The sequence below is a fragment of the Sylvia atricapilla genome, chromosome 2 (genome assembly GCF_009819655.1).
Source record: "Sylvia atricapilla isolate bSylAtr1 chromosome 2, bSylAtr1.pri, whole genome shotgun sequence".
In the NCBI taxonomy this organism is placed as follows: domain Eukaryota; kingdom Metazoa; phylum Chordata; class Aves; order Passeriformes; family Sylviidae; genus Sylvia; species Sylvia atricapilla.
The window spans coordinates 66,189,329-66,202,564 of record NC_089141.1 but is presented as its reverse complement, the minus strand read 5'-3'; the positions used below and the strand labels follow the sequence as shown (position 1 = coordinate 66,202,564).

General features: G+C 35.0%; 1 protein-coding gene across 15 annotated transcripts in view; it reads left to right on the top strand.

The window, feature by feature from the left end:
• The window catches only part of MYCBP2 (MYC binding protein 2), a 174,257-nt gene that overhangs the window by 48,081 nt on the left and 112,940 nt on the right, over nt 1-13,236 (top strand). For all 15 annotated transcript variants that reach the window (XM_066313401.1, XM_066313405.1, XM_066313400.1 and 12 more), the window contains exons 11-17: nt 517-593; nt 2,106-2,310; nt 3,129-3,293; nt 3,987-4,145; nt 4,631-4,835; nt 5,514-5,659; nt 6,148-6,249. In XM_066313401.1, coding sequence (XP_066169498.1) covers nt 517-593; nt 2,106-2,310; nt 3,129-3,293; nt 3,987-4,145; nt 4,631-4,835; nt 5,514-5,659; nt 6,148-6,249 — 1,059 coding nt within the window. The remainder of the gene's footprint in view (nt 1-516; nt 594-2,105; nt 2,311-3,128; nt 3,294-3,986; nt 4,146-4,630; nt 4,836-5,513; nt 5,660-6,147; nt 6,250-13,236) is intronic.

Here is a 13,236-nt window from a genome sequence, read left to right as displayed (position 1 = left end):
TTGCTCCATAATAAACACATGGAGAGGTGTTTGAAACTGTGTAAGTGTTGTTTAACTCAGAGTCAAATCCATACATCCATTTTTGAAGCACCTTTCTGTCTCTAGTAGTATTCATGGTTTTCCAGTATTTTCCTTCAGTTATGTAATAAATATATAATTGTTTGAAGCTTGGACTTTATAAAACATAGTTATGCTGTGGAACCCCTTGGTGTGGGTCAGAGTTAACCAGTTACAAGGGCCACTGAACTGGATTAAAGGGAGAAAGAATTACATTTAAAAACATTACAAATGGCTTTGGAATTTGAGGTGAAGAATTGTTAGTATCTATGAAGGTATTTTGAGAAAATATCACTTAGGCTTTGCTTTGGGGTATTTTTCTCTGTTGAGCCTGGTTTTGGCTCTGTCTGAACAAAAAAAAGGCATATTTGGCTACACGGAGCTGCAAAGTTGGGTAGGTTACTGGTCTGTGAAACTGCCTGGTTAAACTCTTCAGTTAACACAATCTTACTTGCACAGGTACAGGGTTTGATGAGGAATCAGCTGTCCTTGGTGCTGGGAGAGAGTTTGCACTGATGAAAACTGCTAGTGGAAAGGTACTGAAAATGTTCTGTTGTAAATAGCAAAATGGCACCAATAGATTTCTATGGTTTTTAATTTAATCATTATTTTCTGTTTTTTATTTTTGCCTTTTCAGTATGTTAGAATGTATGTCTGTGATTGTATTCAATTATATTTTTCAGAGACTGCTTTAAAACATAAAGGACAAATAGTTATTTAAAAGCATAAACAGGTAGTTGGAGCCGCGGAGAAATCCATTACTTGAATTTAGAGGAATTTAGAGTCAGTCGTACAGTGAAGGACTTTGTTTTAAATTTGGGAAGAAAATTGCCTTCTGTCTATAATGATGTATTGGCACCTTTGCAAACCTTACCACCTCATAACTTTCCATAGTCTGAACACAGTAATTTAAATCCCATCCTGATTTTTTTTTCTGATCCTTTTGAGAATTATTGATTCCCCTATGCAGATTCCTCAAGTAATTTCTTTAAGCCTATTCCTAATGATTTGATATATTATTCTGCTCAGACGAGACTTTTTTAGAGGCATTTGCATATTCATTGAAATTTAGAAATAATACTGTCACTGACTCTTTACATTATTTACTGTGTTTCTATTTCGGTGTGGAAGACTAATGCTATTTATCCTGTAGAAGCATAGTTCTAAATTACATGTTCAAAATTTTATTGCTTTGTTGGAACGAAGGCCTTGTTCTTCTGCTGTCAGAACACTGAGATTGTTGAAAATGTTATTGAGTAAATAGTTTTTAAGAAAATGTAATAGTATGTAACAGAATTTGAGCAAATATAACTCTTCAGCAATGGGGGAGACAGATTAACTTTATCATTCAACTGCCAAAAATGCCTGTTCAGTATAAAATTAACAATTTTTCTGGGTTTGGTGTATAAAGTTGTTTGTGAAAGTAGGTAATCCAAAATACAAGGCAATGTCAGATGGCTTTAGGTGCCCCATAGGTTGACATACCAGTTTTATAGAGCTGTTGAGTTGCATGGTTCTAAAGGAAACTTTTTAGCTCATCTCAATATTTTTGCGTGTGTTCATGTCAAATTTTTTTCTGCTACTATGTGGTCTGTGGCCACTGTGCATCGAATTTCACAAATGTTTTGAGGCATATTAAAATATGTAGTAATTTGTTATTATAAATTGATTTCATTGTTGTAGTACCATCTTGTTTTTACACAGACCAGACATTTTTGTGAAGTATTTTAAATGCTTAGTTTCCTCTGAGTAGTTTCTTCTGTTCTTTCTTGTGTATTCAACTCATCTAGCCAAACAATTACATATGAAAACTCACTCAGTGGCTCAGTAGAGAGCACATTTTAAAACAATCTGATCTAAGAATCTAACCAGAATTTTCCCCCATTAAGTCAAAATGGATCAGTTTGATACAGAGATACTGACATGGCATAAACAAAGTCAGGAAGAGTTAGGTGTGGTTTAAAATGAAAGGATTTTAAAACAATACAGAATTATGTAAGCTTGAAGTGCTGTGGCATGACTAAAACTGATCAACTTTTTTCTCTTAGATTTATTATACTGGCAAATATCAGAGTCTGGGAATCAAACAAGGTGGCCCTTCAGCTGGCAAATGGGTTGAACTCCCAATCACAAAATCTCCAAAGATTATTCAGTTTTCTGTTGGACATGATGGTTCTCATGCCTTACTTGTGGCTGAGGATGGAAGCATATTCTTCACAGGTTCTGCTAGTAAAGGAGAGGATGGTGAATCAAGTATGTATCACTGCTTACTTGACCTGTCATTGGTAAAAGCCTCTTGAAGAGTTTTAACTTGAAAAGAAGAGTAACCTTTCCCAGCTATCTGTTTTACCACAGTTTGGGTTGTGTGGTGGAAGTGCTATTTTAGAGTTGTTCCAAGAAAAGACAGTAAATTTGGTCAAGAGGCCATGCTGTCTGCCTGGGACTTGAAAAACTGTGGAGCCAAACTTCTGCTTCTTTGCTGTTGTTTTATTGAGCTTTGGAAGTAGGTGTTTTCCTGGCTGGTGGAGAGGTGGATTGATAAGAACTTGTAGAAGTGGATATTCTCTGCTTGATAATCAGAATTCTTCAGACATTAGACAGATTAATTTGACCTTCAGACCAACAAATGCCTCATCAATACAAAATTAACATATTTTCTAGTCTTCATTTCTGTAGTTGTGTTTTCAGGTTGAAATAGAGTTTGTTAGACAATTAAAGATAGCTTTAAGTGCCCTGATGCTGTGATCTGCTGTAATATTAAATTAAATACTTCACTTTAGGAAACAGATGGTAGGTGATGATGTGTTAGATGAATAAGAATAATTAAAGTGTTTTGAAATACTTGAAGAATCATTTCTAAAAGATACTGATCTTATCAAATCTTTGCCTGCCATTGAATTTTTGGGGAGGAGCTGGTGTAATCCAGTTAAAATTAGACCAGGAGATTGCACATATAGTTAGTTGTTTGTTTGGGTTTTTTTTCATTAGTGGTGTGAAAACTAATGATTATGCCCGTGATGGTTTGGAGATTTTTTGGTAGATTTACTTGTAATTTATTTCTTTATTTAAAGCTAAAAGCAGACGGCAATCAAAACCATATAAGCCTAAAAAAATTATTAAAATGGAAGGAAAGATTGTCATATCTACAGCATGCAATAATGGAAGCAGTTCTGTGATTTCCAAAGATGGAGAACTCTACATGTTTGGGAAAGATGCCATTTACTCTGATAGTACAAGTAAGTTAATATTTTCCTTTTAAACGATTTTTTAACTGAAGTAATTGAAATTAGTATGGAAGTTTTTAGCCTATGAAAATGTGTATTTCTTACTTTCGTAATGTATTTCTGATGTTCTGTTGATTCAGACAAATACGACAGAAGGATAGAAAAAGACAACTTCCTAAAGTTCTGTAGAAGACTTCAGTGTCAGTGGTGACAAATATCCAAATTAATTCTTCCACTAAGGAGAAGAAAAAAAAATCACTACTTATTAATCTTACATAAGAAGGCCATACAAGAAAAAGTCAAAGAAACAAGATATGTTTTGCTATGAACAAAGGCTGCTGGAAACTAAGTATAATGTGCTTCTCTGCTCATGTGGTAGCAGATGATCCTGTACACCTTAGTTTAAGTAAAATATTAGTGAAATAAGGTCTAATGGCTTTATGACTTTTTTACAACTTTTTTTCAAAACAAGTGGTTTGCAGCAGTTTTAGGTTTTCTTTTGACTTCTTATTTTTTGCAGAACAAGTAGCCTAAGCATTGATCTCCTTTCACTTTTTATTCTAGCACTTGTTTTGTATATCTATTTTTCTCTTTTGCTGTAAATTTTAAAAATTGTCAGTATCCACTAACAATTCTGTTACATCATTCAGTTTCCTTCTTGGCTAGAAAGTGCAATTTGTCATTCAAGTGTTTTATGTCTTGCAGGTTTAGTAACAGATTTGAAAGGCCATTTTGTGACTCAAGTAGCCATGGGCAAAGCTCACACCTGTGTGTTAATGAAGAATGGAGAAGTTTGGACATTTGGAGTGAATAATAAAGGACAGTGTGGACGAGACACAGGCTCTATGAGCCAGGGAGGAAAAGGTGTGGGGCCTTGATTTTTTTTTTTTTTTTTTTTTTCCTTTTGTGTGCTGGAAAATATCAGAAGGCAAAACAAAACTAAACATTTTGTTAAAAAATGTAATTTCAACACTAAAGCTTGAATACATGCAACATGATTTAAAAAATCAGGCATGCCCATGCACAGAGCGATTTCAAGTTTTCAAAAAGCTCACTGTGCTGGCTGAGCAGGCACATCAGGCATTCCTAGTCATTCCTTTTAAAACCTAATCTGTGAGCGTTCTTCAGAGCTTCAGCAGTAAGCCACTGTTCATAAACACTAGAATAGTTGAGGTGGAAGACATCTTTTAAAAGGTCATTTAGTGCAACCTGGCAGTGAGTTAGAACATCTTCAACTAGACCAGGTTGCCCAGAGCCCAGTCCAACCTGTCCTTTACCTCTCTGAGTAATCAGAATCCTCTCTGTTGGCCTCAGAAAGCAAGTATTTCTTATTTCAATATCTTAATTAGGTTTTGGAGTTGAGAACATGGCAACAGCAATGGATGAAGACCTGGAAGAGGAACTGGATGAAAAAGATGAGAAGTCCATGATGTGCCCTCCAGGCATGCATAAATGGAAGCTGGAGCAGTGTATGGTGTGCACTGTATGTGGAGATTGCACAGGCTATGGAGCCAGCTGTGTTAGTAGCGGGCGCCCTGATAGAGTACCTGGAGGGTAAGCAAATGTGTGGGAATGTGGGTGGAACAGTCAGTTGGATGGCTGAAGCACTTCTTGAATGTGAACTGAGTTGAAATTTCCATCTAAAGTAACTTTATAGCTGTATATGTAGTTGTATGTTGCTTTTAAAATCAGAAATAGCTTAAAATTCCTGTAAATAGTATGTGCCTGCATGTGATCTAATTTTAAAGACTTTTTTTTTACTTTATCATGGAGTTCTTTACTAGAAGCTGTTGGATATGAGCACCAACATAATTTCTGTCTCTTGACAGAGCTGCTTGCTCAGGGTAACCTTTCTTCATCCTTCCGTTTTTTTATCTTGCTGTTCAAGTTGCTTTTATCTGTCAACTTCTTAGTTGAGCTGGAGAGAGCCTCTGCGTCACCATTACTATTTCTTCAGCATTTTGTGTGCTCATTGCTTGCTTGTTCATGTTTTCACGTGGTGTACATTAAACTAAATAAAGAAAAGCTCATTCTGAGAAGTTAATTCAATGGTCAGCCAGGTCCTGGCACCATGCAACAGCAACTAGGATTTAAACTAGCTGTCGTTCCTGTTTCTCTCAGGAAAACTTGCATGTCCACAGATAGAACAAAGTAATAATCTGTGTTTTAATTACAAAGGCATCAGTAATGCACAAAAATAAGGTAGTGATAAATCAACTCTGTTTGCTGCAGAATCTGTGGCTGTGGCTCAGGTGAGTCAGGCTGTGCTGTGTGTGGCTGCTGCAAGGCATGTGCTAGAGAACTGGATGGCCAGGAAGCAAGGCAAAGAGGAATCCTTGATGCTGTAAAAGAGATGATACCTTTAGATCTCTTGCTGGGTAAGTGATATAAAATTAGAAAATAGCTTTTAATTCTCATTTTTACTGCACCTTTTTTTTTCCTCAGTACATTTGTTTGTAAACTTTTATTACAGGGCAGTTTTAATATAATATTGTTTAAATGATGTTTAACAGATTTATTTATTGTTGATATAGCAGAGAATCATGGACTTGGTTTAATAATGCTTTCTGAAACTTTCTGGGGGAGAATGGAGATGCCCATGACAACACATAACTGTATATATGTATATGGCTAAGTGCTACTTAGTGATGCTGGAATTGTCAGATTCATGAAAACCAGGAAATTAGGAGAAAAAGCTTAGAACTCCTCCAAATTTACTCAAATCCTTTTTGTTTGTCAGGGCCATGTAGGGAGCAGCTAGTAAGTAAGTTTTCAGTTTTCATTTACTTTACTTCTTTTAGGGTTTATTGCCACCATAACAATTTTAAAGATAATTCGGCGTATTTTATTTTCTTACTCTATTTAGCTGTCCCTGTTCCTGGAGTTAATATTGAAGAGCACCTCCAGCTACGACAAGAAGAAAAACGGCAACGTGTAATTAGGAGACATAGATTGGAAGAAGGGAGAGGTGAGTGACTTACTGAGAAGGGGCTTGAATAGCTTAAGCAACTTCTGAGGCTGTTGTCTAAGAATGAGAATAGTCTTCCTCCAGGGAATCTGTTCAGTAATCAAACTAAATTCGATCCTAAGTAGGTAGTTTGTTATGTAGCTTGCGTTCAGAAAACGGGGGGAGATCTTTGTGTTTAATGAAGTCAACACATAAGAATCAGAATTTTAATGATGAAAAGAAGCATTTTATATCACTTTCACATTTAGATTTTTTTTCCTGTTTCCTGGTTGAATGATTGCTTTTGAAAATGTAGATCCTAAAACATTTATATGAAGAAAAGACTACAAGCCTGTTGCATGCTATTTACCTATTATATGAATTATTTAATTAATGTAATAAATTATTGAATTTCTGTTGTATAATAGGCAGAATTTTCTTTTATAAAATGAACTTTTCTCTGTTTGCATAACATGAGAATATTGACACAGACTGAATTAAAAAACAAAACCCCACTGCAACATTTCAAAATGTTCTTATGTTTTATCTACCTCGCTGTTGAATTTCCACACAAATAATAAGGTACCTTAAGAACTTTTCAGTACTCTTCATGTTCTGAAATACCTTAGTCAAATTGAATTTGAGAAATTTAGACTGAATGTAAACTGTAGTATTTTTGTAAAGCATGATGATGTGGTTGCGAAGATTATTGTGTGTTGGGAAGAGGAATAGCTTATTGGGATGTGAGCTCTTTCAGGTTCCTGCTGTGTTAGTAAATACCACCTTGATTCTTCTTTTATGAATTAGATACTGGCTTTACTTGAATACAAAATGTGCCTTGTAATCTAAATTATTTTGTAGACTGTGCCAGTGAATGGGAATTATGCCTTTATTTCACTTGCATTAAGAAACTGCTGGTTTTAACCACAAATAAGGATCAACAAGAAAGAGAAAGCTTGCAATTGCCTATGCAAATGGAAAAGGATGGAATTTTTATATTTCTTTGCATCTTTGTGGCTAGTTTTAGCTGTGAGGTGAAGCCTTTGTTTAGGTCAGAGTTGCTGTGTGCTGCTGGCAAATGTTAAGTGTAGTTAACAATTTTTTCTTGAATCCTAATTAAATGCCCAGGCATTATTGAAAGGTGCCACTGTTCAGCTCATCAGTGATGACAGAGCTGAGAGGTAAATTTCAGTTAAAAGAAGAGTGGCAGAGAAAAATTTACATTTGCTTCTATTTCTCTGGTTAGAAGTAGAATCAGAGCTGCTTATCCCTTCTGTTTACCATCTGTTTCAAAAAGCAAAAAAAGAGTTGAACGTTATCAGGAATGTGCTGTTATGTTTGATTTTATAGATGTATGGGTGAAAGAAGGTGGTAGCCAGGTGGAGATTGGTCTCTTCTCCCAGGCAACCAGTGACAGGACAGGAGGAACACAGTCTTACACTGCACTGCAGGCAGTTTAAGCTAGACATTTGGAAGAAGTTCTTCAGAGAAAGGGTGATTGGGAATTGGAATGGGCTGCCCAGAGAGGTGGTGGAGTCACCATCCCTGAAGGTATTTAAAGGAAGACTGGATGTGGCCTTTAGTATCATGGTCCAGTTTACCTGGGGGTGTTTGATCATTGGTTGGACTTGATGATCTCAAAGGTCTTTTCCAACCTAGTTGATCCTGTGATCCTATATAGGGGCTATAGCTAAAATGATATTGTTGGCCAGCTTGTTGCTCACATTGGTGTTACATTCTCTATGTAAAAGGTGTTGAATTCCCGTACCTGTGTGCTTGTGGGAGGTAGTGGGTAGGCCAGTCTGGAAGGCTTGGAGATTAGTCTCCTGTTTTGGTTCAGAATGACTTCTTTGGATAAAGCTGGGAGCAGCATTTCACAAATACTTAGAGATCTTGATTTATGTAATCAAGTATGAATATTTGGTTTGGTAATCAATCTTGATTTTCATAATCAGATTAAAGAGCTTTTTTGCTTCTCCATCCAAATGCTGCAGTTTTTCATTAATGAGTTGGTGCAAAGAATTGTACCATTCTTGACAACTCTTATGATGCTGCTTTTTTCATGAGAGAGAACGAGAACATTTAGATAATCTACTAGATTTTTTGTGCAAAAGGTTTAGCAGTCCAAAAAAACATAGTTATAACAATGATTAAAAAAAACAGACAGGTTACTTGTTGCTTAGTTTTCCCAGGAATTCTAGTATTTGTGCATATGTAACTGTGAACAAATCCGTGCTAATGAAATAGCTATTTGGAGATGCGAAGAAAACTTTCAAACTTTCAATGTTCTGAAAGCACTGCTTAGTTTGTTAAAGGCCGGACCAGCTCTTTAGGACCTTTTATTGAGGTACACAGTATTTAGTTTGTCAGGATTCTGATTTCTGGGTTACTTAGTGTGTTAATGCATGTCTTTTGTTCTTTTGTAAGAAACAAAGCATGCGTAGTTTATGATAGTCAAGGATCCATCACTGAATGTAGCTGCAAACTCTTTAGTTCCAATTTGTAACCTTTATTCAATACAAATATTTCAGTAAATCTTGTGTTTTATCATATTATATTTATATTATATTGTTTGTATTATATTATAAACAAGAGAACTATGGAAGATTTAAAAATACAGGAATGTTTCATTCCTAAAACAGTCATACAAATAAAACAAAAAAATCACAAAGAAAGCTCTCATCCATTTGCCCACTGAATGTGTTGAAATAGGACTAAATTTTAGGAGTGAGGTGTAAGAGCACAAGTGCTGGAATTATACTGATTTTTAAGTTGTCTAATTGTGCTTCTTTACCAAAGCTCTGGATTTGGTCCTGTTACAGTGACCTCTGATATAAAAATATGTTCTTAGGGTCCACTTGAATTAAGAGCGAAAGTGATGGTTATGTCTGCAGGTGTTACAATCATTTAATTCCTTCACAAGACCAGTTGTGGTCTCTTGTATTGAAGAAGATAAGGATGCTCATCTTTATTTGCATTTATCTGAAAATGCTGACTCTGAATTTGAATGTTCTGGGCAGAAGTAGTTTATAGCTGCAATATCAATGACCTGGTTCGGTGTTACTGTCACAAGCAACTAACTCACTTCTCAAACATCATCTAAGTAGCCTGCCAGTGTTGTAAAGGACTGTATACGTGCTGCTCAGCAGGAGCACACTAAGTAACTTCAGAAATTTTAAGTGCTTATGATGAAGATTCCTTTGTATTTTACCTTGAAATGAGTCACAAACTGTAGTTCCTGTGATGGAATTATAGCCAGCTAATAATTTTTATGTTTCAAATCAGTTGTTCATATTGCTGTATTCAAGAAAGAAATTCTGCTTTAGTGAAAAAAAATAGATCTTTGAAATTTATGGTGGGTAAAAAGTGTTTGTTTAGTATAATCAACTATTTAAATTTTCTTCTGAGTTACTTAATTTTTATTATGGTTGTTTGCTCTTTTCTGCACAGAAGTGACTGTGACAAACAGTGAAGAGGGCTCAAAATCAATTCCACATTGTTGTGTTGGGTGTATGACCTTCTGAGAAATAAAGCCAGCTGTGTTCATCACAGCTTCTATGCTAAATCATAGTATCTCAACATAATTATTGATGGAATTATCTCAGCTCTTCACTGTCTATCTTCTGGAGAGAAGTGAAGGAGCTGATTTTCCATATGGTGAAATGTTTGGGTTTTTTTCAAGCTGGTTTGGGGCTTGATGAGAGTAATGAGAGATGAATATGGAAATGGCTACATTTCATTGTTTTCTGTGGCAATGAAGAAGTTTTGTATGTTGGAATGTTCAAAACATGATTAATTATTTTTTCTTTTCTATGAAACTTATTTTTTTCATCGAGGGACATTAAATTATACCTTAAGGGATTACAGAAATCTGTGGGCCACTTTGTACAGTTAATGTAATGAACCTAAGATTAGCATTTTCTGAGAGAGCTTATCTTGAAAGCTCTTCATGAGACTTTTTCAGATTGGTATTTGAGGTAATGGAAGTTGGAATAGTCAAAGATTTCAGTTTATCACTTGAATATAATTCTGGGTTGGTGGGGTTTTTTTTTGGTTTTTTTTTTTTTTTTTTTTTTTTTTTTCAGAAGGCAATGAGAACATTAGAATAGCTTTTTAAACTATATTTAACTAATAAGCTAAAAAAATACATAGATGGTTCTCAATGCAGCAGCAATAAATGGTCTCATGTTTCCCTGGTATTTCACTACTATTCTTTCTCAGCCTGTGATGTAAAAACCTCTAGGTGATCATTACTGAGATGCAGATTTGGTGTGTAATTAAGCAAGGTTTAGCTTTTGATGCCCTTACAGAAAAGGAAAATTAATTTTCATCAGTCTTACCGTACTTGCAACAACAAAGAACCCACAGACAATTGATTAATTTTAGTCCAAGCTGCTCTGTTTTAAGACAATATCATCTGAGCTGTCTAGATTTGAGCATTTTCTCATTTTTCTGAAGTGTAACTGATTCAATTAATTCAGTGATTAGTTTTACCATGGTAGGCTAAGTATCATATAAATCTGTTTAATATCTGTACAAGCTGCTCTGAGCTTGGAATCAGTTTGTTTGTTCATTGCTGAACATGTACCGAAATATACTGCAGAACTATCTGTACAAGTGCAATATTACTTACTAAATAATTGTGCAGCTTCTTTTTACGGGTTTAGTTAAGTGTTTGTTTTGATGCTTTCAGGATTACTTTTATTTCAAAGTTCTTTAAACAATTCAAAACCAATCAAAACCTTTTTACTTGAAACAATATTAAACTCACACATGACTTTTTAGGAATGCTTTCAAGAGAAAGCTGTAGGCTTTTGCCCCTAATGACCATCAGGTATGGTTTTGTGAAGTTAGATTGTTACACTGGAGTCCATGATTCCTTTCTGAAAGAGCTAATTATTGTTACTAAGACTGATTAAAGTAAAAATATTTGTATTATAGTTTCAGAAGTCAGATTTATAGTAGACTCAGTAAGAACAATTCTGGTTAATATTTGCTGTTTAAATTTATTTCATGTATTTATATGTAGAAAGGCATCTTTCATATTTATTTAACAATCTATACAAAGTCAAGTATTCAGAATAGAGAAAGGATCAAAATTAATATTATCATAAACTTCCATCTCATTCTCGTATTACTTCCATATTGCCCTGCATGCTTGTTTGGCTAGAATGCATCTCTTTTTCTCCTTAAAAAGGTCTTAATTTTCCTTCCACACTTGATTTGTACAATTTAAATATTGTTTTAAGACTGGAGGAAGAGACACATATCCTGTCTTTATTTTCAGTGTTTTGAACAAAAGTAGCAAACTGCAGTTAACCCTAGTGCCTGCAAAACATGATGTTCTCCATGAATGTTTTTGCCTTAATAATAAATTGCTAGTCATAGCAATGAAAAATACAGTTCTAAACAACATGCTCCATTAATATGAGCCCTGCCTCATAAGAATATTAAATTTTGTTTCCTTTAAGGCTTTACAGGTGGGACGTTATCTCCCTATAACGTTTTTTGCTTCTAGTGGAACTGAAATGAAGTATTTGTCTCCAGTTCCATTTTATGAAGTATATTTTTTCAAAATCAGCAATCTGTTGACCTGTTGGATAACTAATTTCCTACATTAAGGTTCTATCTCCCATTTTATTATTTAAAAAAACGCCTAAAACATATTCCATATTCTCTCCCCTCCCCCCCCCCCCCCAAAAAAAAAAAAAAAAAAAAAAAAAAAAAAAAAAAAAAAAAAAAAAAAAAGTGCTTGGTCTCTTTCAAGAAGCCAAAAATAGGTTTTTACAACAGAGGCTATGATCCAACCTCAGACTTTGTTCTGCAATCTGAATTTATCCTACTTTTCTCTATGTATGTGGCATCGTGTACTATTTTTTTTTCAGGTAGCCTGCTGTGTTCAGTGCTCTGGTACAGAAGTTAGCATTTGATGATTGGTTTCAGTCTCCTGCAATCACAGCTTGCCAAATAGCATTTGTTTAGGGTGAGGTACTAGAAGAAATCAAAGAATGTTTAATGTAAAGTCAAAATTAAACTTTCATAGTTTTGTCTGAGAACTTAGATGACCAAGAGGGAGTGCCAAAGCATGTAAGTGCATGTAGAGTGAAGTAATTGTATACATTTTTCTGAAGTCCCCTGTATTATTTAATAATTGCATTCTATTTGGAGAAAATGAAATTAATTCTTTGGTTAATTATCCTTTTTACATGCTTTGAATCCCTTGCCAAACAATGTCCAATTTGAAGAGTATGGACTCAGAAAGGAAGGCTAATCTTGACATTTCAGCTAGGACTGTTCAGAATCTCAGCTCAGCTGTGGAAAAACAGTGTGTCAAGGGAGAGACTAAATGTCATTTTGCATCATATAGCAACTGATTTAAAATAGCTCTGTAGTCTACCAGTGACTCCTCTTTGCTTATCTCTGTCACTTGATCTTCTAAGGTGGAGACTAGTAATAGTAATAGATTGTTAATCCACATGCAGATCTGTTTTAGAGACTTCTGAAAGAGTTTTCCAAATAATGCTCTGCAGGCATTTTTTAACAAATTAAAAGTAGTATCTAAAGCATGGCTGGATTGTTCCACTAAGAATATTCTTGGCACCTAAACTTTGCTCCCTTTGTACAGGCAACCTCAGATGTAAACACAAAGCAGATACGGTTACCACGAATGGTTGTAATGTTTTGTTGCCTGTGTTATTTTGGAAGGGGAGGTACTTTGCACCTTGCCAGCACATGACCAAGGAGGCAGACATCACAGTGCAATCAAAATGTAGATTTTGATTTCACTTTTGTAGTTTCCTTTTCTATTATGATCATGTTACAGATTTAGCATGCACAAAAAGCCGAAGAAGATAACAGATACGTTAAATGGATTTGGGTACAAATTACTGTGAAATGGCAATCTATTGCATTTAACTTTATTTTGGAATCAAGTTGTTTACACAATGGTAGATGTGTAGAGTATATAGTAATATCCAGAAGCAAAGATCAATCCTGAATAGATTGTCA